Source organism: Berghia stephanieae, chromosome 7, assembly GCF_034508935.2.
Source record: "Berghia stephanieae isolate SIO BIC M18660-M18661 chromosome 7, UCSD_Bste_1.3, whole genome shotgun sequence".
Lineage (NCBI taxonomy): Eukaryota > Metazoa > Mollusca > Gastropoda > Nudibranchia > Aeolidiidae > Berghia > Berghia stephanieae.
In genome coordinates, this window is record NC_088366.1 from 40,983,582 (window position 1) to 41,008,503 (window position 24,922).

The 24,922-nt window shown below is 35.3% G+C and overlaps 1 protein-coding gene across 7 annotated transcripts in view; it reads left to right on the plus strand.

Moving 5' to 3' along the window:
- Positions 1–24,922, plus strand: part of LOC144977237 (ATP-binding cassette sub-family C member 3-like) — a 70,789-nt gene that overhangs the window by 32,349 nt on the left and 13,518 nt on the right. For all 7 annotated transcript variants that reach the window (XM_078922246.1, XM_078922245.1, XM_078922249.1 and 4 more), the window contains 12 exons: positions 447–531; positions 1,226–1,295; positions 2,896–3,022; positions 3,378–3,554; positions 3,827–3,994; positions 4,972–5,155; positions 12,629–12,698; positions 13,501–13,636; positions 15,138–15,243; positions 17,902–18,027; positions 21,859–21,929; positions 23,425–23,553. In XM_078922246.1, coding sequence (XP_078778372.1) covers positions 447–531; positions 1,226–1,295; positions 2,896–3,022; positions 3,378–3,554; positions 3,827–3,994; positions 4,972–5,155; positions 12,629–12,698; positions 13,501–13,636; positions 15,138–15,243; positions 17,902–18,027; positions 21,859–21,929; positions 23,425–23,553 — 1,449 coding nt within the window. The remainder of the gene's footprint in view (positions 1–446; positions 532–1,225; positions 1,296–2,895; positions 3,023–3,377; positions 3,555–3,826; positions 3,995–4,971; positions 5,156–12,628; positions 12,699–13,500; positions 13,637–15,137; positions 15,244–17,901; positions 18,028–21,858; positions 21,930–23,424; positions 23,554–24,922) is intronic.

Sequence of the window (24,922 nt, forward strand, 5' to 3'; positions counted from 1 at the left end):
CCCGCCGAATTCTGTATTAATCTATCCTGAAGTGAGGTGACTCGGCGTCTGCCTTCTGTAGAATATCCCATGCCATTGTCGGTATGAGACTGTGTGTGACGTTATGCTGGTCAGATGGGAAGGTTACTGCTAGGATTTACTCGTTATTATTCCTTTTTGTCAAATCTTTTTTTTTTTTTTTTGGAAACTTTCAATGTCCCGAAATGTGTTTCAGGTTTACAGTGAACTCTAAATCTATATCATTGTGTGGTGTTTACTAGCTTCTTTCTCCTATGCGCTGAAATAAGTTTAAAGTGGTACAAGCCCTAAAAATTATATATCTAACTTAAATGTTGGTATAGAACAAAAGACGTGATCTTAAACACTCGTCGGTTCCTCTTTCTAAATGTCACTGAAATGTTGGAATTTGAACAATAAATCTATTTTTCTCTCACCCTAATCCACAGTTGATGGTGGCCATGACTCGTATCTCGAACTATTTAAACAAACCAGATATTATGAGTGATGCGGTTCGAAGAGATATTAATGCTGGTAAGGTTTTTAACAGGGACGTCAATTCACTGATTGCACCATTGGTTTTGAATGGGAAGGGACAGTCTTCTGTCTGAACAATATTTTGTTTGAAATTTGAAGTCAAATACAATTATATTATGTTAATATTAATGATAACAAAAATGATGACGACGAAAAAGATAACGACGGCGAGGACGATGATGATGGGGATGATGATAATATTTATTATATTTATGGTTATTCAAAGATGGATCAATTTTTTTGCAGACAGTTATTGTAATGAAAATACATTAACTTCTATTTTCAATAAAACAGAGAAATAGAGTCTTAAAATAAAGTACAACAACAAACAAAAATAAGAAAATAACCCATTAAAAAATCAATGTTATTTTGTGTTATCAATCTTTTAAATACAGTAAATTCATCTGAAACATCTTTCTTAAATAAAAAAGATTTACAATTTTTCCGAGTTGTTTATAACGAAATGCCAAATTGAGGGACTTCATTTGTTTAGATCTGTTATGACAGGAAATACTTCTTGACTTACACAAGTAACGTTATGCAGATTTTATACGGAGCTCTACTGTTTAAAATATTTCCTTTTGTGTTACTTACTTTTCTTTGGTATCTGACGAGTTATAAGCGCCATTTTTAAACTTTAAAAATTAAACTAAATGAAACTAGGGTCTATTATGATCATTTTACATTACAGCGCATGCAGTTGAGATAAAAAATGGAAGTTTTACTTGGAATCTGGATCAGCAGTTACCAACGTTACGGAAGTAAGTGATTTTCGTTATAATTTTGTTCATTTTGAATGTAGAGAGAATAAGATTGTCATTGTAATACTCGTCGTACTCGGACCAATCGATGACTCATCAAAAAGTCTTTACCTTCAAACTTCTCTAATTTTTGATCTCCTCTTTACTCAACTGATTTTCTCTGATTAGATCTTAAGTATGCACACACACACACACACACACACACACACACACACACATACACACACAATCAAAAAGATGGAAAACTCCATGGAATGATATAGGATTCTTTCACGGGTTTGGATTTATTAAATGAGTTACTTCTTATCACCCCAAGCAAGCTCGTGAGTTTTTCCGCGATAAAAAATATAACAAATTTAATAAATAAGAAGAAGAAATAGTACCTTTATTCCACCCCTCAAAGTAATATTCTTAGATATTTCATAACCAATAATTAATATGTAAAAATGTTTAATTTTTAATGCATTCAAGTGACGCAGTATGGCAATTTGGTACTTTTAACGCATTTAAAAGAAAATTGTCATTAAACACTTACCATGGAAATGTGATAAGCAATTCAAGATTGTCATCCACTTTTACGGGCATTTATTAGAAAATGTGATGCCTCTAAAATTTTGGCATTTACTTAGACCAATTCAAATAGTCCTGTAAATTTTGTTTGGGTTTTTTTTTCTAAATTAATCTGTTCACTAGAAAATCGTCTGCTAGACATATGCCGACTATATATTTGTAGTTGTGTACTAGTGCTGTGTGACCTGTCTTTCAATGTTGGATAATCTTGTTTTCCGAATTGTGTATTATCTATGTGTACCAATGAATGCACAATGAAATTGAAGGTATTTATTAACGTTTAAAATTGTGTTCCAGTCATGTGTCAGTGGGATTTTTTTTTTATTCTCACATAGACTGGAAAGCTGTGCTCCTTCAAATCAATTTGACGATCATAATGTTAAAGGTTATTGTGTATCTATTGCCGATACTTTTATTATTCTGTGTGTGTGTGTGTGTGTGTGTTTGTGTGTGTGTCTGTGTGTTTGACCGGGGGGGGGGGGGGATCACCAGCAGAAGATTATTCAGATGTGATAAGTAAATAAATGGTGGTGAATTTTAATGGTTATGAAATCTTCGATTCGCCATTTGTGTTTTTCTGAGTTTGACTTTGACCCAAAAATGAAACACGTTGGAACACGCTCTAAAAGGTTATTTTAAATGACCAATTAGCTGTCTTTTCAGAGTTTATTCAAGCCAGTAAATCAAGCGAAAATATTCTGCAATCGTTGAATAGATATTTTATACCACAGGTTCGAAGCATTATTCAACGATTACATTTTTACTAAGAAATGATAGTGCTTTCCAAGATAAGAGGTGGAATGATAGTATAGTGCTTAAATCATATGTTAAAAGGACCATGTACAGCATTTTAACCGTTTATTTTGTTTACATCTAGTCTACAATACTGTTTCACATTTAATTTGGTATCATTTTAATTCTCCGTGTATTAACCCCCTCTAATTTTCCAGTTATCATTGTAATGTTAGTTTATGTTCTTTGATTCTTATAATGAATAAAATCCATCAAATCTCCATAAAATCCCATCAAGCATCAACATGGAGGTGGAACCAGGCAGTCTAGTGGCCGTTGTAGGGACAGTGGGTTGTGGCAAGTCTTCCCTTTTATCCGCTATGCTTGGGGAGATGGAAAAACTTCATGGTGACGTCATACTAAAGGTAAAAGGCTTTACTCACTCAATCATTGTTTCTCTTGACCAAGGGAGGTGGTCGTAGAGGAGACTTTGAAATTAAAAACCCTCCATCCAGATCTGTCGTCAGCTTTCCTCAATAATGTTGTGATGTCCATCCTGCCCAGAGGCTTTACGTGTAATACATTTCGCTTTAAATGTTTTATTTGAATATTAAATGTGGTGAAAGTCATCAATAATTTATTGTATTGTCTTCTGTTAAATTTTATATTGCATGCTCGTGCTTTTATAGTAGATATCCTAATTTTAGACTTACTTTATGTTTAGCCTTGGAAAGTGGTGACAAGAGAAATGAAATAAAACTTAAGAAACATTTTATTCAGGGAACGACTGCCTACGTGCCACAAGAAGCTTGGATCCAGAACTCAACCTTGAGGGATAACATCTTATTTGGCCAAAGTCGTCGTCCTGAGGAATATGACAAAATCATCAAAGCTTGCGCTCTCAATGCTGACTTGGAAATCTTACCTGGAGGAGACATGACTGAGATTGGTGAAAAGGTATCAAAATGTTTTTTAGTTTGTTTGTTTGTTTGTTTATACTTATGCAACAAAACCAACTACCCAATAATTCTGCTGGAAAGACTGAGAAGAAATGCTTGGCTACATCTGGAACTGATGCTCATACCTTATAATGTAAGAGGAGGCCTAGCCAATTTTTAAAACAAACATTATCATTTTACTTTTTTGATTTTGAACATAAACCTGCAGGTCTTGACAACCTTTCATTTTAAAGCGAGATTTCAGTTTCTAAATGTTTGTCTATTTTTCAGGGCATCAACATATCGGGTGGACAGAAGCAGAGGGTGTCCCTAGCTCGGGCAGTCTACAGCGACAGAGACATATTCCTCCTGGATGACCCATTAAGCGCTGTAGATAGTCATGTAGGCAAACATATCTTTAACGAAGTGATTGGCGACAATGGCCTTCTCAGGCATAAGGTATGTCAGTTTTAACAATTTAAAAACATTTACAGCTAATTATTTTAATATGTATAGTACGTTCCATTATTTTGAAAACATCAAAGTGAAAGGCGTCTGGCCCTGCTTCATTTTCTGATTTTCCTCTAAAAGCAATGCTTCTCCTTTTTTTTTTACTTTCATATTTTCAATTAATAAAGGCGCATACTTTCATATATTCCTCTTTGTTTAGATATTCAAATAAGTCAAACAGAATTGTTGAGAGGATTTTTTTGTCGTTTTCTTTCTGTTTTGTCTGGCCTTATATCTTTTACAATTTTCCCGATCTTTCCTTGGGATATTAGATAAGATCCACCTGAAATGGGAGTTAGCTCAAATGCATTTTTTTTGGGTTCTGAAAATTTTTGATTATTTATATATAGAATATAAAGACTAGTATTTTTACAGATAAAAATTGAAATTGATGAATTGATCCAAGTAATTAATAGACATAATTAGAATACCCCATTCCTCATTCTGTCAATAAGATGTAAAGTGTGTTGGAATAAATCATATATACCGATGGCTTGTAAGTTGTATTCCCTAGGTTTTACCGTTCCAAGTTTCAAACATACCATCCAAGAAATCTCTAAATCATTTAACTATTACCAGGATAAACAGGAGACCTTCAGAGTCCGTGGAGCTGGCTTTTACCTCAATCATGATTTGTGACCTGAGGTCATGATTTGAGTTTTAATATTCTATTAATTGAGGAGAGTGAGTTTTGTTCCTTTAACGACTTTATATTTACTATGTCCTATTGCATTCAATTAAAAACTTATTTATCCAGTACATTCCGACATATTGCCAGATTATATTTGTGACCCATCGCCTAAAAACGCTATTGTGTCATAATGTTCCAGCATTGAGTCGGTGGTACTTCATTTATCGGGATAAATTTCAACTTGTTTCGATTATTTTCTCGAATGACTCTTTTCTTCCCTCTTTTTCGGCAACAGACCCGAATCCTTGTGACACACGGCATCCATTGGCTTCCGATGGTTGACAAAATATTTGTCATGAGCCAGGGGGAGATCAGCGAGACGGGCAACTATACAGAACTCCTGGAACGAGACGGGGATTTTGCCCGATTCATTAGGGAGTATGCACAGGAAGGAAACGAGGACGACGATGACTTGGATGGTAAAGATGTGGTTGGAATCCTATGCTATGCTGTTTATCAAATTCCGTATTCCTCCTTTTCCCTCTTAAACCTCCTCAACCTCGCTGCTCTCATTTCATTTTCTTTTTTATTCTTCCTTTTTGTCTCCACATCCCGAACCCCAGGAGTTCCGATTCATCAGTTGGTAACACATTCGCTTCACAAACGAATGGACAGGAATCGCATAGTCAATAAATTTACTAACCATTCTGTCCATCCAGCACTGATTGATCAGGTCATATTTCATCTGGCAGGAAGTACTCTGCGATAAATTTTTGTCATACCCAATGGGAAACATGCAAATATTACTGTCCGTTAAACACCATAGAAACTGAGATACATTTTGTCTCCATGGGCCTTATGGCTTTGAAAGAATGTTAGGCGCATTTTATCGATCGATCAGGGCTTTTAACTTTTAGTAAATCCGAAGATCCATTGATTGTTGCTACAGGTGCTACAACAACAACAACAACAACAACTACTACTACTACTACTACTACTGCTACTACTACTACTGCTACTACTACTACTACTACTACTACTACTACTACTACTACTACTACTACTACTACTACTACTACACTACTACTACTACTACTACTACTACTACTACTACTACTACTACTACTACTACTACTACTACTACTACTACTACATACTACTATACTACTACTACTACTACTACTACTACTACTATACTAATAATACTACTAACTACTACTACTACTACTACTACTACTAATAATAATATAATATATACTACTACTACCACTACTTACTACTACATACACTACACTACTACTACTACCTATTACAATCTACACTATAACTAAAACTTATTATTATTGTTATTACGACTACTACTGTTACTATAACTGTTACTCCTCCTCCTCCTCCTCCTCCTCCTCCTCCTCCTCCTCCTCCTCCTCCTCCTCCTCCTCCTCTCCTCCTCCTCCTCCTCCTCCTACTACTACTACTACTACTACTACTACTACTACTACTACTACTACTACTACGACTACTACGGCTATTACTACTACTCCTACGACTACTACTACTACAACAAAACTTGTATTATTATTGTTATTACGACTACTACTGTTACTATAACTGTTACTCCTCCTCCTCCTCCTCCGCCTCCTCCTCCTCCTCCTTCTTCTACTACTACTACTACTACTACTACTACTACTACTACTACTACTACTACTACTACTACTACTATACCACTACTACTATACTACTGCTACTACTACTACTACTACTACTACTACTACTACTACTACTACTACTACTACTACTACTAATAATAATATAATAATAATAATAATACACTACTACTACTACTACTACTATAATGATAATAATAATAATAATAATAATAATAATAATAATAATAATAATAATAATAATAATAATAATAATAATAATAATAATAATAATAATAATAATAATAAAATAATTAATAATGATATAATATAAATGCTGATACTAAAACTAACATTATAATATCACTACCACATATTCGCATTACGATTACTTATATCATTAACAATGTTTCCATCTTCCGATAATATCATATCAAGATATTTTTTCATGCACATTCTCTCAACCCCCGTATGAATTGAAATTACGTATAACAATCGATCGGTATTCGCGCATTCTGTGGATCCATGAAAAGCGATGCGCGATCGACCGATCACGCAATCGACCTAACGAACTTAACAAGAATACAGACATCCTTCCTCCTCTACTCCTTCATTCCTATTTTTAAAATGCCAAGAGCAATAACGCTCTAGCTTTTATCAAGGGCATGTTGTCGTTAACTTCTTGTTCTTAATTTTTGGGGTTCCTCTTTTTTTCCAAATCATTATTTTCTAATGCCCAATGAATTAACCTCATATATATCGATCAATTAAAAGCCCTTCGTTTGTAAGATGTTAAATAAATACCAATTTTATGGATGTTGACTGTAATCTTTCGTTATATGAAGTAAAAGTGTTGTGACCAAAATGTAATAAGGTTTTGTCAATTGACAACAGGATAAAAACATTGCCTTGAAGGTCGTGAGATATGACTGTTGGAGAGCTTTATGATTGATGTTATTGCAACTGATTTTATAATGTTCTTTCAAGTACAATCGGTAATATAATATCTTCTAAACTCAATAATTGCCTCCCATTGTCGTTGATAATGTACTCATACGATATGCTCAATAAGCCATCCCTGTACTCCGTCCATTGAAATGTTTTAACATAAGGATTGCATGATGTCCTTCATAGATTCTCTTTTACACTTTCTGTATTCATTACTATCAATTCTAATCTTTTCAAATTCACTTGATTTATTTTCTCCAATTAGTCAATAACCACTTATTGTCCTTGGTAGCGATAGCTAATCTTTATCGAATTTCAGTAAGCATTAGACTTTTTAGAATAGTTTATTGGAGCGTAAGTTTTCACAGCATAAATCATTATAGGTTGTAGCAGTTGCAAGAAACTCAAGAACGCTTAAAACAGAAAGTCTTTATTAACCATTATTGGCACGTAAAAGTCAACTGGAAGGATATGCAACAAAGGTGGCAGCAGCTTCTAATGGTCTCATACTACTATTCTACGATGGCCTATTCAGGCAGCGAATTTCTTGTACAGTCGCGAAACTGCCCGGTAGCCTCGTCACATCACATTGCTCCACCAAATGGCCTGCGGTTTCAGGTTCTTTGCTACAACGCACACATGTGGGGCATGTGAAAAGTCGCCACTGTTGAAGCGTCGATCTGCCACCACCCAGTGTCTCCTATTGGTGGTGCGGAAGTTGCAACTTCTCCCAGTTTCGAGGAGTCTACGTCCCCGCCCCCACTCGGGACCCAATTCGTCCAAGTCGACTAAGGTGACGACTGAACGGTGTCAAAGATGTATTAATATTTTCTCCAATTACCCTTTTTTCTGGTCAGCTGCTAAATTATATATATCTCAACTTATCTAAAACCCGTGATTTGTTTCTTTGTCATGCATCTCTACATCCACTTTTCCTACAGCCGTCTTCTCTTTCTTTTTCTCCCCATCACACACTTTTATATAAACCTTTAATTATCTTCACAGCCTCAATTACAACCACCACCATCATCACCACAACTACTATCACCAGCATATCCAACAGCACCACCACAGCCACAATTACCATCATCTAAACAATCACCATTACAACTACCATAACCATCACATCCACTATCACCACCACAACCATCATTACCATCACATCCTTTATCAACTCCACAACCACCATTATCATCATGCCCACCATTACAACCACAATCATCATTAACATCATGGGGCAGCGTGGCTCAGCGGTACGGTCATTATTCGTATCCGGAAGGTACCGAGTTCGATCACCCGCTTCACCTCGCCCTACCATCACCACAATAACCACAATTACCATCACTTCCATCATCACCACCACCTATACCCGCACATCCACGATCACCATCACAACTACCATTGTCATCGCATCCACAAACACCTCCACCATTACCCGGACAATCACGATCACCACCACAACCACCATTACCACTATTACATTAACCATCACCACCGCAACCAACATTACCATGATGACATTACCATGGTGAATAGTGTGTAGTTGCCTAACAGGCAAGACGTGTTTTTGTTGTTGTGATATTTCTCTTCAATTTTTACTGATTTCAAGGATTTACACGTCTTATTTCAATTCAATTTTTATTCAAGGATTTTTGTACAACACGTAAGATACCATTGTGATATTGCTTTAATTATATTTTATACGGTTTCGACATCATTTTTATCGAAATTGTTTCGGACTATTTTACAATGTTTCACCAAGACCCCACCATTTTTACTCGTTCTCACAACCAATTTTTACTGTCGGCTGTCATTGGACTTTTATGCACCCTGCGCTTTTATTGTTTACAAATTGAAAACACACACTCCTACCTCAAACGTGAATACCATTACAGTCAACAAAAGATTGTCTGTAAACGTGGTGGTCGACGTAAACAACATGTTATTGAAACAACAGTCCCGCGACGTCCAGTGAACTGTCATCGTTCAACTCGACCACCACAGACGTTAACAAAAATATGGACAAATGACACAAGACCAAGTCATGGAAATCATAACATTTGTCTTGGCCATATTAACGCACAGTCATCGAGAAACAAGACATTCGATATAATCGATGTCATAGATCAACACGATATCAATATTCTATATATAACTGAATCATGGTTGCGTTCGGTGATGAACCTATAATGAAAGAAATGACACCTCCCGGCTACAAGATGGAATCGTTCCCAAGAAATGGACGATCAGGAGGGGGGATCGCCATCATATACAAACACGCTCTTTCGGCTAAAATACAAAACAGGCCAATTTCGTTCAAAAGTTTTGAGTGTGTCCAAACCACATTGACCTACCCTCACATTTAATTTTTAATCACTTGTATCCACAGACCACCCCCAAGCAAAAAGAACAAACTGAGACAGAATGATTTTGCTGACGAATTTTCTGATTTTGTATCAAAAGACACATCAAATAAGCGAAAAAATTTTATCGGCGATTTTAATATTCAGTTTGATGTTGATAAGAATAGTTTCGTTAAAATTATAAAAAATATGCTGAATGAACATGGCCTGACTCAGTTAGTGACCTCTCCAACTCAAAGATTGGGGCACATCTTGGGCTGGTTCATCACTGATACACCCTCGCTTGTTGAATCAATTAAAAATATCAAAAAAGAAATTTCAGACCTCAATCTGATTCTGGCAACTCTCAAATGCATCAAAGAGAAAGCAAAGAAAGTCAAGATAGTGTCTAGGGATACTAAAAGAATAGACATTAGTTCCTGCAAAAACAATCTGTCAGAGGAACTAGGAAGAATGGATATACCATCAGCACAGAAAACGGACGAGGTACTGCGCAACGTCATCGACAGGCATGCGCCAAAGACAACTAGAATAATAAATTCCAGGAAACCGTCTCCGTGGTTTAACCAGAGTGAAAAAATTGCCAAAAGGGAAAAAAGGAATGCAGAGGCATCGTGGAGAAAATCGGGCCTTGAGATTGACCGGCTGATATATATAGCAAAAAAGCATAAGTATAAAACCATCTGAAAAAGAGCAAAAAGAAACTATTATAACACGAAACTATCATCAGTGAGGGACACTAAGGAATTTTTCTCTGTTTCAAAGGAACTTTTAGGAGAAGAAAAGGGCATGTGTCTACCCACTAATATCCCGGTAGAAAAGCAGCCGGATGCATTTTCAGACTTCTTTTCGGGAAAAATATCGAAAATTCGGAACAATTTGGACCTCGTGCAAAATGAAGATATAAATTTCCACCCGTTTTCGGGTTCACAGGGATTCTCTTGTTTTAGAGAAACAACTGAAGAAGAGATTTCTAAAATAATTTGTTCATCTTCCTCGAAGTCATGTGATTTAGATCCTTTACCAACTAATATTTTGAAATTATGTCTTCCTGAATTGATACCTTGCATATCTTATATTATAAATCAGTCACTTATCTCAGGAAAAGTCCCAGATATCTATAAATATGCAATTGTAAAGCCTCTCATAAAAAAGCAAAATCTCGATGTAAATGACCTTAGTAACTACCGTCCTGTCTCAAATCTGCCATTTCTTTCTAAAATCCTTGAAAAAGTTGTACTCAGACGTCTTTCACAACATCTCCATGAAAACAATCTATGGGAAAAATTTCAGTCAGCTTATCGTTCTTACCACAGCACAGAAACTGCTCTGTGCTGTGTTGCGAGTGATTTGCTTGATGTTTTAGATAAAGATTCTGTTTCTCTTCTGACATTGTTAGACCTTTCGGCGGCGTTTGATACTATTGATCACGGTATTCTCATTAAACGACTTAATATAACTTTTGGCTTGTTTAAGACTGTCTTGCAGTGGTTTGAATCTTATTTAGATGGCAGAAAGCAACAGGTTATGATTTTAGATAAACTTTCTCGTCAACATACATTGTCTTTTGGTGTTCCTCAAGGCTCTGTTTTGGGTCCAATTCTTTTTGTTTTGTATACTTCTCCATTATCTAATGTCATCACTGGTCCTGGGCTGCGCTATCATCTCTATGCAGATGATACGCAACTTTATGCTACTGATAAAACTAAAAATCTCGAAAATATTGTGAAACGTGTGGAAGACTGTGTGACGGATGTGAAAGAGTGGATGGATGCAAACAAGTTGAAAATGAATGAGTCAAAAACAGAAGTGATGATTGTGGGAAATAGAGGGCAGTTGAAGGTGAATGATGGTCTTGAGGTGTTGATTGGGGGTGAAAAGATCAAAGTTTCAAAGACTGTGAAAAATTTGGGTGTCTATTTTGATTCAGAAATGAGAATGTCAGCTCACATTTCTGCTCTCTGTAAATCTTTTTACTTTCAATTGAAGAAAATCAGTTCGATCCGTCAGTATATTGCAATTGGAACATGTAAAACACTGGTTGTTTCCCTCATTTTTTCGAAACTAGATTATTGTAACTCCCTGCTTGTCAACTTGCCTCAGGCTTCTATTAAACAATTACAACTACTGCAAAACAGTGCAGCAAGATTAGTTTTTGGCAAAAAAAAATTTGATCATGCAACCCCTTTGTTGGCCTCTCTCCACTGGTTGCCCATTGAAAAGCGCACATATTACAAAGCAGCGTGTCTTGTTTATAAGTGTTTGACTGGTATAGCACCGGCATATCTCACAGATCACGTGGTCATGTGTAAATTTGAAAATTACACTTTAAGATCATGTAATGACCAAACGAAAATTTCGGAAAAAAGATCAAGAACAAAATTTGGTGATAGATCGTTTGCTTGTTTCGGCCCCAAGATTTGGAATGAACTACCACGTGGTCTGAGGGAGTGCAAGTCTTTACCTACCTTTAAAAAGAATCTCAAGACACATTTTCACTGTATTTGTTTTTATTGACTCTATGAATCCTTGATTTGGCTATGAATTATTATTATTATTTTATTTTTTTCACTTAAAATTGATATTTAGATTGTAAAGTGCCCAGAGCTTGTGTTTTACACGAGAATGAGCGCGATATAAATGTGTATTAATTATTATTATTATTATTATTATTATTATTATTATTATTATTATTATTATTATTATTATTATTATTATTATTATTACCATCACATCAATCATCATCACGACCATTACACGCACACCCACGATCACCAACACAAATACTATCGCCATCACATCCACCATCACTATTAGGATCACAAGCACATCCAATACCACTATCACCATCTTATTCGCGACAATGAATTCCTGTCATATCCACCAGACCCCCCCCCCCCACCCACCCACCCACACACACACACACACACACACACACACACACACACACACACACACACAGTATGATCCTTATCAATAATCTTACAACTCTCTTCAGATGTCCAAATCAGTTCAGCTGACGAGAGGTCAAAATCACCACGTCTTGACGGATCAAGTGACCATCAAAGGTGATTTATCATCGTTAAACATTAAAATCTATACATCATGACAATTTCCATTCATTAGAAAAAAAAATTTCTGCCGAATTTAGATGTGACTTGTTAAAATGGAATTTGAATTCAGAAAATTGAATTTGTCAAATGTGTATGGCATTTTAATTATTCGGCGGAAAATAATCTTTTTAATTGCAAGGCATGCTAACTTGTATTTTTTTTCTATTTCAATTTCTATTCAATCTTTAGTCTTTAGTTATTTCTCACATAATGCCAAATTAAGCCTGTGTAATCTAGAGAAAATCCACACTGGTCATAAGTTATGAACACCCAATCATTGTGACCAAATATCACCCGACTAAATTTCCTATTTATCATATAATTAGACATTTATCTATTTTGAAGTTTAAAGACTGCACTGATAGAAAATTGTCATTGTGAGTTGGATGTTTATTTTAAATATTGTTATTGAAAATCCACAGCGATAACATAACTGACCTGCTGTTCTAGTAAAGATGACGCTGATAATGATGATGATGACGATGATGATGATAATGATGATGATGATGATGATGATGATGACGATGATGATGAGGAGGAGGAGGAGGAGGAGGAGGAAGAGGAGTAGGAAAAGGAGGAAGAGGGAGGGGGTAGGAGGAGGAGGGCAAAGATGATGATCATAAAGAAGAATAAGAAGGAGAAATGAGCAGGAGGAGAAATAGGGAGAGGGGGAGAAGGCCGAGGAGAAGAAGAAGGAGAGAAGAAAGAGGAAGATGAATGAAATTCCTTTTTTTTTATAACCAACAACCTTTTGCAGACCGGCTGTGGTGAGAAGACAGTCCAGCGTGCTGTCCTCGAACTCCACGTCATCTCCTAAAAAACAGAGTATGAGACAGAAAAGTTTGACAGAGGGGGCCAAATTGACTGAAGAGGAAACGAGCGTGTCAGGCAGGGTAGGTGTTTAAGTCACAACCATTTGTTCAATTGGATACTAATCTGCTAGAGGTTGTTGATTGTAAACAAGCATTTAACAAAATTGACCAAAAAAAAGTATTGTGAAAGAATGTTAGTAATGCGTCTTTTCCTAGGACTCAGCTTTGCGTCCACAAACCTGTAGAATACACCATCATCAAAACGAAAACAAAAAAGACCAAAATGTTCTGCATATAACATGTGCTCAAAACCCATATGCCTTCTTTAGCCAACAACGAAAACCATCTAAAACAGTATTACCGTATATAAAGAACTCAGGAAAAGGGGATAAAATGTCGCTTCGTGTCCCGATAATAATTGGGGTAAACAGTAAACTAAACTAGCGAGCACAATATTGTTGTTTACTTCCTACCATTGGTTATCATGACAATACATAATATAAAGACATTTTCTCTTGTCTTTTGGATTGTACGTAAAGTATTACTGCTGTATTTGTTATAGATTTTTAAAGACGACCGATTTTATTTCCCAAAATAATCTTTATAAAGTATTTTGTCACATTTTTAAAGCTATTATTATTTTCATTTTATTAAAAAAAAAATTCAGATGGGTGGAGTTCCCGACCTCCTATAGAGGGCAGGGAGATACTTGCTGTGTCATCTATCCTTCTGTATCTGTTTTCCAATTACTTTCTGTCTTTGTCTTAGTTTTGTCCCGACCCTGGTCGGAGTCATTGGCTGGGAGGGAAACAGTTGAATCTATAGATATAGTTTTTGGAGATTATTTATTTCCCCTTATAAATCATCTCTCTTATGTACTGTTATTTTTAAAAATTCTTAACATATGGTTTGTAAACATTTGAGTGTATTCCTCTTAGTGGGACCTGTGAGACTTTTAGGTGATCTCAAACTAAGTACACTGATAGTGTGCTTGGAATCTACATCCCTATTTGTACCATTTCCCTTTGTCTTTCTTTTTCCTCAAGTCCCTTTAATTGTACATCTGAGAATGTGTTTACTATCCAATACTCTTCTTTTTTTTTTTACTGGCGCTGATATGACCTAAATGTGTTGCAAGGGCCGTAAAACCCTTAAAAACATAAAAACAAAACATAAAAATTCAGAGGCATTACCAAGTTCAAGTTCTAGTATATTTTTGCTTATCAATCTGTCAATAGATGTAGCTCTCCAAAGCTTTGGGGCCATTAGAGCAGAACTTTGTCCCGGTTTCCGTAGTGCTAAACACACAGTAACCATTGCTTGCTATCCTTTCCACGGGTTGTTTGTTTATTATAAAGTACTTTCCGCTAGATCTAACAGACAAATCTACCCAAATTAATGCTATTCACTTTGTTTATCTGTGTGTGTGTATGTATCTATGTGTGTGTGTATGTAAACATTAAACAAGATTGCAATAATATTGTGTATCTCACCTAATGTTTTAGGTGTTTCTGTACTAAAACAAGTAACAATAAAGTACAAAGGATGTATTCAATTCTTGACAACATTTATCTGTGATCAGGTTAGAGCAGCCACCTACCTGTACTATTTCCAACAAATTGGTGCCAAAACATGTGTGGCAGGCATTTTACTCTATATGATGAATGCAGGATGTACCGTATTCTCAGGTGAAAGAACGAGTTTAATCATCATCATCATCATCATCATCATCATCATCATCATCATCATCATCATCATCATCATCATCATCATCATCATCATCATCATCATCATCATCATATCCTTCTTCTTCTTCTTCTTCTTCTTCTTCTTCTTCTTCTTCTTCTTCTTCTTCTTCTTCTTCTTCTTCTTCTTCTTCTTCTTCTTTTTCTTCTTCTTCTTTCTTCTTCTTCTTCTTCTTCTTCCTTCTTCTCTTCTTCTTTCTTCTCTCTTCTTCTTCTTCTTCTTCTTCTTCTTCTTCTCTTCTTCTCTTCTTCTTTCTTCTTCTTCTTCTTCTTCTTCTTCTTCTTCTTCTTCTTCTTCTTCTTTCTTCTTCTTCTTTCTTCTTCTTTCTTCTTCTTCTTCTTCTTCTTCTTCTTCTTCTTCTTCTTCTTCTTCTTCCCTTTTTCTTCTTTCTTCTCTTCTTCTTCTTCTTCTTCTTCTTCTTCTTCTTCTTCTTCTTCTTCTTCTTCTTCTCTCTTCTCTTCTCTCTTCTTCTTCTTCTTCTTCTTCTTCTTCTCTCTTCTTCTTCTTCTTCTTTCTTCTTCTTCTCTTCTTCTTCTTCTTCTTCTTCTTCTTCTTCTTCTTCTTCTTCTTCTTCTTCTTCTTCTTCTTCTTCTTCTTCTTCTTCTTCTTCTTCTTCTTCTTCTTCTTCTTCTTCTTCTTCTTCTCTTCTTCTTCTTCTTCTTTCTTCTTCTTCTTCTTCTTCTTCTTTCTTCTTCTTCTTCTTCTTCTTCTTCTTCTTCTTCTTCTTCTTCCTTCTTTCTTCTTCTTCTTTCTTCTTCTTCTTCTTCTTCTTCTCTTCTCTCTTCTTCTTCTTCTTCTTCTTCTTCTTCTTCTTCTTCTTCTTCTTCTTCTTCTTCTTCTTCTTCTTCTTCTTCTTCTTCTTCTTCTTCTTCTTCTTCTTTCTTCTTCTTTCTCTTCTTCTTCTTCTCTTCTTCTTCTCTTCTTCTTCTTCTTTCTTCTTCTTCTTCTTCTTCTTCTTCTTCTTCTCTCTTCTTCTTCTCTTCTTCTTCTTCTTCTCTTCTTCTTCTTCTTCTTCTTCTTCTTCTTCTCTCTTCTTCTTCTTCTTCTCTTCTTCTTCTTCTTCTTTCTTCTTCTTCTTCTTCTTCTTCTTCTTCTTCTTCTCTTCTTCTTCTTCTTCTTCTTTCTTCTTCTTCTTCTTCTTCTTCTCTTCTTCTTCTTCTTCTTCTTCTTCTTCTTCTTCTCTTCTCTTCTTCTTCTTCTTCTTCTTCTTCTTCTTCTTCTTCTTCTTCTTCTTCTTCTTCTTCTTCCTTCTTCTTCTTCTTCTTCTTCTTCTTCTTCTTCTTTCTTCTTCTTCTTCTCTTCTTCTCTTCTTCTTCTTCTTCTTCTTCTTCTCTTCTTCTTCTTCTTCTTCTTCTTCTTCTTCTTCTCTTTTCTTCTCTTCTTCTTCTTCTTCTTTCTCTTCTTCTTCTTCTTCTTCTTCTTCTTCTTCTCTTCTTCTTCTTCTCTTCTTCTTCTTCTTCTTCTTCTTCTTCTTCTCTTCTTCTTCTTCTTCTTCTTCTTCTTCTTCTTCTTCTTCTTCTTCTTCTTCTTCTTCTTCTCTTCTCTTCTTCTCTTCTCTCTCTTTCTTCTTCTTCTTCTTCTTCTTCTTCTTCTTCCTCTCTTCTTCTTCTTCTTCTTTTCTTCTCTCTTCTTCTCTCTTCTTCTTCTTCTCTTCTTCTTCTTTCTCTCTCTTCTTCTTCTCTTCTTCTTCTTCTTCTTCTCTCTCTTCTTCCTTCTTCTTCTCTCTTCTCTTCTTCTTCTTCTTCTCTTCTTCTTCTTTCTCTTCTTCTCTTCTCTTCTTCTTCTTCTTCTCTTCTTCTTCTTCATTCTTCTTCTTCATTTCTTCTTCATTACTTCTTCTTCTCTTCTTCTATCTCGTCTCTATCTACCTCTCTCTCTTCTCTCTTCTCCTTCTTCATCTTCTTCACTTCTTTCTCTTCATATCTATGATCTCATCAAATCATCTCTCATCACTCTTAGTCATCACATCCATTCTCATGATACCAAGAATCTCATATCACTACACATCTTCATGAAATATGATATTATTAATAAAACACAGCAGCATCATCATCAGCAACAACAACAACCACAACAACATTCAGAAAATATTTTTTTAAAAGCAAAGAAAAACGCCTATAGCTAACACAATTACTCAGATTTAAATTGAAAAAGATCAAATTAACACCATTTAGCATCTTAATCTTGTAAACCCTCAGACTTTAATGAACGCAAGATATAGATATATAATTATAGACAGAGAGTTTGCCAACAGTTCAAATCGACGTGAACGTATTTGCAGGTCTGATAACTGGATGAAAAGATGGGCTAGTTATAACATTGTTGTATATTTTGCATTAGTTCGAGAGTATTTCCGTTACAACAATGAGACCATAACAATTTGGGTTATCAGACCTGCAAATACCTACACGTTGGTTCAAATCATTTGAACAAAACTAGAGGAAAACCAATCATTATTCTCACTGTGATAGGGTATTTTGAAAAAAAAACCCATCCACGCTATGTCTTGTCTTCATTGGAATTTTATGTGGACTTGACCAAAGAATTAAGAGACCTCTTGAGAAAGAATTTTTAAAAACCCTTTTCTCTGACATCACTAGGTATTTGGCTGACAGAATGGACGGGCGACAGTTATCTTTTGAATCGCAGCAACAAACATACAGATAGATATGATGAGGATACTGAGGTATACCTGGCTGTTTATGCTGCTGCCAGCGTTGGCGCAGGTAAGATTCACACATTACCTGCCTACTTACTACATAAACCTTCCCTTTATAAATGGCCAAGCTTTTACTCATCTTAGTTGCTATTAATCTCTTATTTAAACAAAAAATTATCTTTCTTTTTTTTTATGTGTTTGCTTTTAATCATTATTATTGTATTAATCATCATCATCATCATCATCATCATCATCATCATCATCATCATCATCATCATCATCATCATCACCACCACCACCTTCACAATCATCATCATCATCATCATCATCATCATCAGCAGCAGCAGCAGCAGGAGTATCAACAGTTATAGCAGCATCAGTATCATCATTATCGTCGTCATCATCGTCGTCATCGTCGTCATTATTATTATTATTATCATCATCACCATCATCATCATCATCATCATCATCATCATATCATCATCATCATTAATAAGAGGGTGAGTTGAAAAGTTTTGCAACTTCCGTAATAGCTGCCCCCCCCCCCCCCCCCCCCCTCCCAATGCATAGCTGCAAAAAATTGTATGAACCTCTAAATCAATTTGTCTTAATAAAAAAATGTTTTTTCATGAATTTTAAAACAATAGGAAAGGATTTCCTTTATTACAGCTATATTAAAATCGATAACAGGTGAGGATCGGAACTCATAGAAGATTTACATTATCAAAAGTATGAATTTTCCGCATATCCATTTTGCAGGAATTCGTGAAACTGGAGTGTTCGGTTAATTGAAGCTTAAACGATATACGTCAAGTATTTGAATATGAAGCAACGAATGGCAATTATTAACTATCATACATCATTTTATAACTGTCAATACACATTACAAACGAAAATGAACATAACGCGCTTCCAATATAATTTTGATTGCAAAAGTTTGAGAAATAGCTTTTGTTTATGCCAAATTTATGTAGACTGGTCAAAAGTAAAAATTCATCAATTATGAGACAGTGTCTCAACAAATAGGTGTTCAACAATAACAAGAACAACAACAAATACAACAATAATAACAACAACAACAACCAAGAAATTTTGGACACATCAATCAGCAGTCTGATGACGAGGATGATGAAAAGGAGAAATGAAATGACAACAGAAAGATTCCGAACATCACTCTTTTCTCAGTCTACTCTTTGTTATCATTTATTGCCTCGTCGGTGAGAGTAAATTTGGTGTTCCTCCTCTCAATCTTCCCCTCTACTTAGGCCCAATGACCTCGATTGGATTGTGCTCACAGGGATATGGAGGAAGTCGCTCAACCTCGTGTCAGAACTCCCTGATTAGACAGTTTGCTTTGAAAGCTGTTTCTGTTTCATTTCCTTTTGTTTTTACTAAGGAATTTAGAATATGTAGTACTGTCTGATTGAAACCATGAAATCATGTCAGCTTTTATATTTGCCAAAGTTGGAGCCTTAAAGTGACCATGGGCCAACGAATGGTAGCGTTGTCCAATACAATACAGCTGGGTGCTTCAATGGAGGTCAGCAAACGATATTTAGTCAGTCTTAAAACGCCTTTGCGTTGACCCCAGAATAATATTCCAGATGATGCAGAGAAGAAAAAATGGCATGGCATCCTTTTAAATATCCAGTATCATCACCACCTCCAAGAATAACAATGATTCTCTGTCCAGAACCCATGGTCCTTTTTCTGCCTGAATTATCAGGCGTCCAATATTTTTTTCGGATGTATATTTACGCTCCCCCATACATCTTTGGATGATATCCATATCAAAGTTATCTATGATCCTTTTCCTGTCACGTCGTTCTACACAAGTGATCTCTCTCTCTCTCTGTCGTATTTCGATAACGATCTACTCATGGTTGATTGTGAAATTCCAAAACCATTGCCGTCCCCTTTAATGACTTATCGATAGATACAAGAAGACTTCTTTTCGCAGCTTTACGAGAGTGGAACCGATAGAGATTCCGTACCGTATCGTGTTGTTTAAGAGCCTAATATGTTTTTAAAACCTTTAAAGGCCCTGTGAAACGTTCAAGCATAGACAAAAATTTGTCAAACTTATATTAACAGTGTTTGTTAATTTGACTATTGAGTATACAATCACTATTTCAAATCATTTTAAGCAAGATATTTCATATCAGTCTTTGGTAATTGCGACATGATGTAGATAATAATATGCCATAAATAATAAATTCAAAATTTAATACAAACTACATAAGTGATATTTTTATAACACTTAAATCGAATTGTTATTATTTGGAAAGAAGTATGACGTAAACTCATAATCACTACGTCAGCACAAGATTTTTTGGAATACGATGAATTCATTCATACTTTGTGGTGCGTAACTTGTTTTCATTTTTTACAGTGTAAAATCTCTTATTTTATGTCAGCTGTTTTAAAGTAGTTTTTTATAGGTCTTAAAGAAAAAAAACTTTTTAAATATGGCATCAATACGGTCCAAAATCTAGATTCAGTTAAGACAAATTGAGTCAGAGGTTGACACAATTTTTTACAACTTTTGATAGAGGGACAGCTGAGAAAAACCAGAAAAACACGCGCCATTAATTTAAAAAATCTGACTATAGTTAAAAATTACATCAAAAGAAAGCGTGAAATCTCTCCTACAGATTGCTTACATTACTTTTCGACATAGTTACCGTCAGAACCAACACTAAGCTGCCAACACCGCATCATTTGATGCAGTCTTTCGGCAAAAAACTGGCGCCCTTTTTCTCTACACCAAGATCAGACAGTTCAGCTAGCCTTCGCGTCTTTGTCGCTTTCATAGCCATTTCCTTTGAGATACTTCTCCAATTTAGCGAATAAGAAGAGGACTGAATGTGTTAGGTCGGGACTGTAGGGTGGATGTGGCAAGGTGGAGAAATCTTATTTTCCTCAATGCGGTTTGAGTCTGTTGTTTCGTGTGAGATCGAGAGTTATCATGGTGCAACATCGCATTTGTCTGAGATCGCACCCTGTTGGACTTTCAGTTTTTCCAAGTTGGCAACATATTGATCTTAATTCACTGTTTTGCCCTGTTCCAAAATTTGATATGAACAACACCTTCATAACCCCAGAAAATCGCGAGCAGTACTTTTCTAGCCGACGCCACAAATTTGAACTTTTTTGGACAAGGAGAGATCTTGTGTCAGTATTCCATTGACTGGCGTGTGGTGGACACATGGCTCGTCTCCAGTGACTATTTGCTGAATAAAGGCTTCATCTACGTTTTCATACCTTTTCAATAGTTTGGAGCAAATGGTTTTTCGTTGATCTTTCCTATCACTTGTCAGCATTCGTTGGACCTACCTGGCAGACACTTATTGCATCTGAGGATCGCTGTTACGATATGGTGTATCTTTTCCTTTGGAATTCCAACTTCTTTTTCAATGCCAGTTTGTCTAACACGCCGATTTGCCAGAAGCATGTTGTTGGCTTTAATTTGATTACTGACGTTTCAGTCACTTCTGGGCCTCTGCAACGAGTTTTTATGCAATCGGGTCTACTCCTCCTTCCACCATCCTCACCCATCGCCAAAAGGTGCTATAATCAACACAAGCATCATGATAAGCACACTTCCTTCAGCATTCAGAAATCCAATAACAGCATGCTGCTTGATTCGATTATCTTTTGGTTCAGCCATTTTCACTTTATGTTTTGACCAATATTATTATCATTGTCATTATTATTATTATTATTATTATTATTATTATTATTATTATTATTATTATTATTATTATTATTATTATTATTATTATTATTATTATTATTATTATTATTATTATTATTATCATCATCATGATATTTAGAATGCAATTGCAGTAAACGTACAATCATTTTGAATATTATTTTCTTTTTTGCCCCTCTATAGGATTATTTGTGTTTATATTTTTCGTCATATCTGCAATAAGGATGACTGCAGCTGCGCGTAGTCTGCACAATGTAAGTCATTTATTAAATATGCACAATTTATTGATATTGTATTTCAACTACCTTTTTATTCTAAATTTGCATTCCACTCCTTGTGTGCTCTTGTGAAATATTAAATTTTAATCTCATGGATCTTTAATCGTGATATTATCTCAAGTTCATCTCAAGCTGCCATTTACGTGTGTATGTGTGTATAATATATATATATATATATATATATATATATATATATATATATATATATATATATATATACAGGCACGCACACACACACACAATATATATATATATATATATATATATATATATATATATAATATGTATGTGTGTGTCTGTGTGTGTGTGTGTGTGTGTGTGTGTGTCCGTGTGTGTCCGAGCAATGTGCGGGGGCAGATGTATATCTGACTTTATGTGTACACTGCATATGTCTTGGCATAAAGCGACATAAGAGTAGTAATTATAATAATAATAATAATAATAATAAAAATAATAATAATAATAATAATAATAATAATAATAATAATAATAATAATAATAATAATAATAATAATAATAATAATAATAATAATAATAATAATAATAATAATAATAATAATAATAATAATAATAATAATAATAATAAAGTGGGATTGTCTGATCATTGTTACAATGCCTGGCCTTTCAGTGATCAATGTATTGCTAACGACGTGTATATCCAGGTTTGACATCTGAACCCACTTCTGGGCCTAGTTTAACATTGTTGTAATGGAAATTATTTTGCGTCATTTTTTTTCTTCCTTTGAGCTTTCCGTGACAACAACGAGCCCATAAGGAATTAGGTTATCAGACCTGCAAATATGTGCATGTCGATTGCTATAAAATCCACGACGCCTTTTTTATTTACAAACTATATAATTGTAAATTATTATTTATGTAGATTCCAAAGCTTTTTTGAATACATCTACCATTGTTTAGGAAAGATGTATAAAAATAAAGTGTCGTAGATGTAAAAGTGAAAGACGGAAATGCCAATCCAATTGTTTGATTATGATCGTTATAATCACTTTACCGTCAGTGTTATGCTATGACTTTTTCTGATATCCGGCTTTTTTTTTTACTTTTTGCGATTTTCTGACACTTTTGGCCATCTGCACAAGGACTCGTTTCGTTTCCAGCCTCAGTAGATGTATGAGCGTCGTTTTAGTATATGTATGGCTATTTTGTCTAGTAGTGGTATGACGCTTGCTTTCGGATCGGAAAATCCCAGGTTTGAGCTCTTCTCTCATCGTACTCTGGTGTAAAATGAATACCTGGCCATTGACAGCGTCGTCTTCGTCTGAAAATAATTGTTATATCGCCTAACAGGCTTCATATCTCGTCGTACATGTTAAGTTGTGCTGCTTTGAGCACGTTTAGTGAATATTGCTCTACATAAAAACTCATTTTTAAAACAGTTTTTTACAAATATAACACATTAAATAAGTTAATATAATCGTATGACACAGTTTCCATTTCATTTTTAAACCAGAATATGCTGGGAAATGTACTACGTGCCCCAATGTCGTTTTACGACACCACCCCGATTGGACGAATTCTCAACAGGTTTTGTAATGACATAGAGGTGGTGGACCAGGTACTCCCCATGTCTATCACACAGGTAAACAATCAGTTCTATTTGTTTTCAGGTAAATGGAAGTACATAAGTGGTAGCCATAAGTGTCTCGTTCCGTTCAAAAGTCCAAGCGGTGGTGGGCGTGGTCAATGACCGAATGGGTGACAAGGGAGGAAAATTCTGTTTTTGGTGTTATGTCTTTTGACTCTGATAAGGCACTTAAGATACATAACCCCACTTGATACGCGCATGCATTATGATAATAATTCAGTGGTATCAACACAAATTGGAGACCTATCGAGTGATTTGGACCGTATAAAATGAAAATGTTGTTTCATTTGGTATAATGAGTAAATATAAAATACACAGAATTTGGCGAATCCTTGACAATATTCAATACAATGTTAATGTTAATACGGTAATATTTATCTGCAAGGGCGGTGTCCATACAGGTTAATTATAAATCATTGCGAATTAATACTTTACACACTCTACTTTGACGTAGACGTCTACCACTAAATGGGTTAACTGTCTCAAAGGGGTAAATTTGCCTCTGTAGATTGTTGGTCATTTTGAGGATTTAACGTGTTGACAGACTTGATTTCTTACCAAAGAAACAGCTGCCAGAGAATATAATAATCTATTTCATTCAAAGCCAAACAGGCAAAGTTTCCCCTTCAGCATAGTTAACATTAATCACGGTGTTCTTGCAAAACAAATCTTTTAGTTCACATGGTGCTCTTGCAAAACAAATCTTTTAGTTCACATATAGATATCACACCATGCAAAATGAATTACAACTTATCAAATTGTCATGGAAAGGAGATTTGCTCACATTCGTTCACCATACTCCGACGTAAAATCAATACCTGGCCATTAAAAAAATGTAATATCGCCTCATGGGCGTCATGTCTCGTCCTATTTGTTATGTGCTGTTATATAGTGAATTGAGCACTTTTATTGAATCGTGTGCTATATTATATTAAAAATAATAAAGTTTTCTTAAGTGTTCAGTCTTAAAGGTTTGATATATTGTGGCAGCACTGACCAGTTGTGGACATCATCTTAATGGAGCAATATTTTGTACCAGTACTTATATAACTCATGTCCATATATTTTATTGCTGTGTGTTTAGCGAAAATACTCATAACATCGGCCAGCCTGATATAACATACCAACACAGAAACCTTTGTGTAATCTTAAATGTCTATAGTCTGATTGATTGCATTTTGTGAGTACTGATCAATTAAATGGTTGATATCTCAAACTCTGACAGTTTGAACACTGAAACTCAATTAATAGACACATAGATAACCACGCCTCTCGGACAGTCGTCATAATGTAAACAATGGCAGTGATTGGTAAACATAGCTAATTACACGGGTTTTACTATCGATGGTATAATATGACAAAG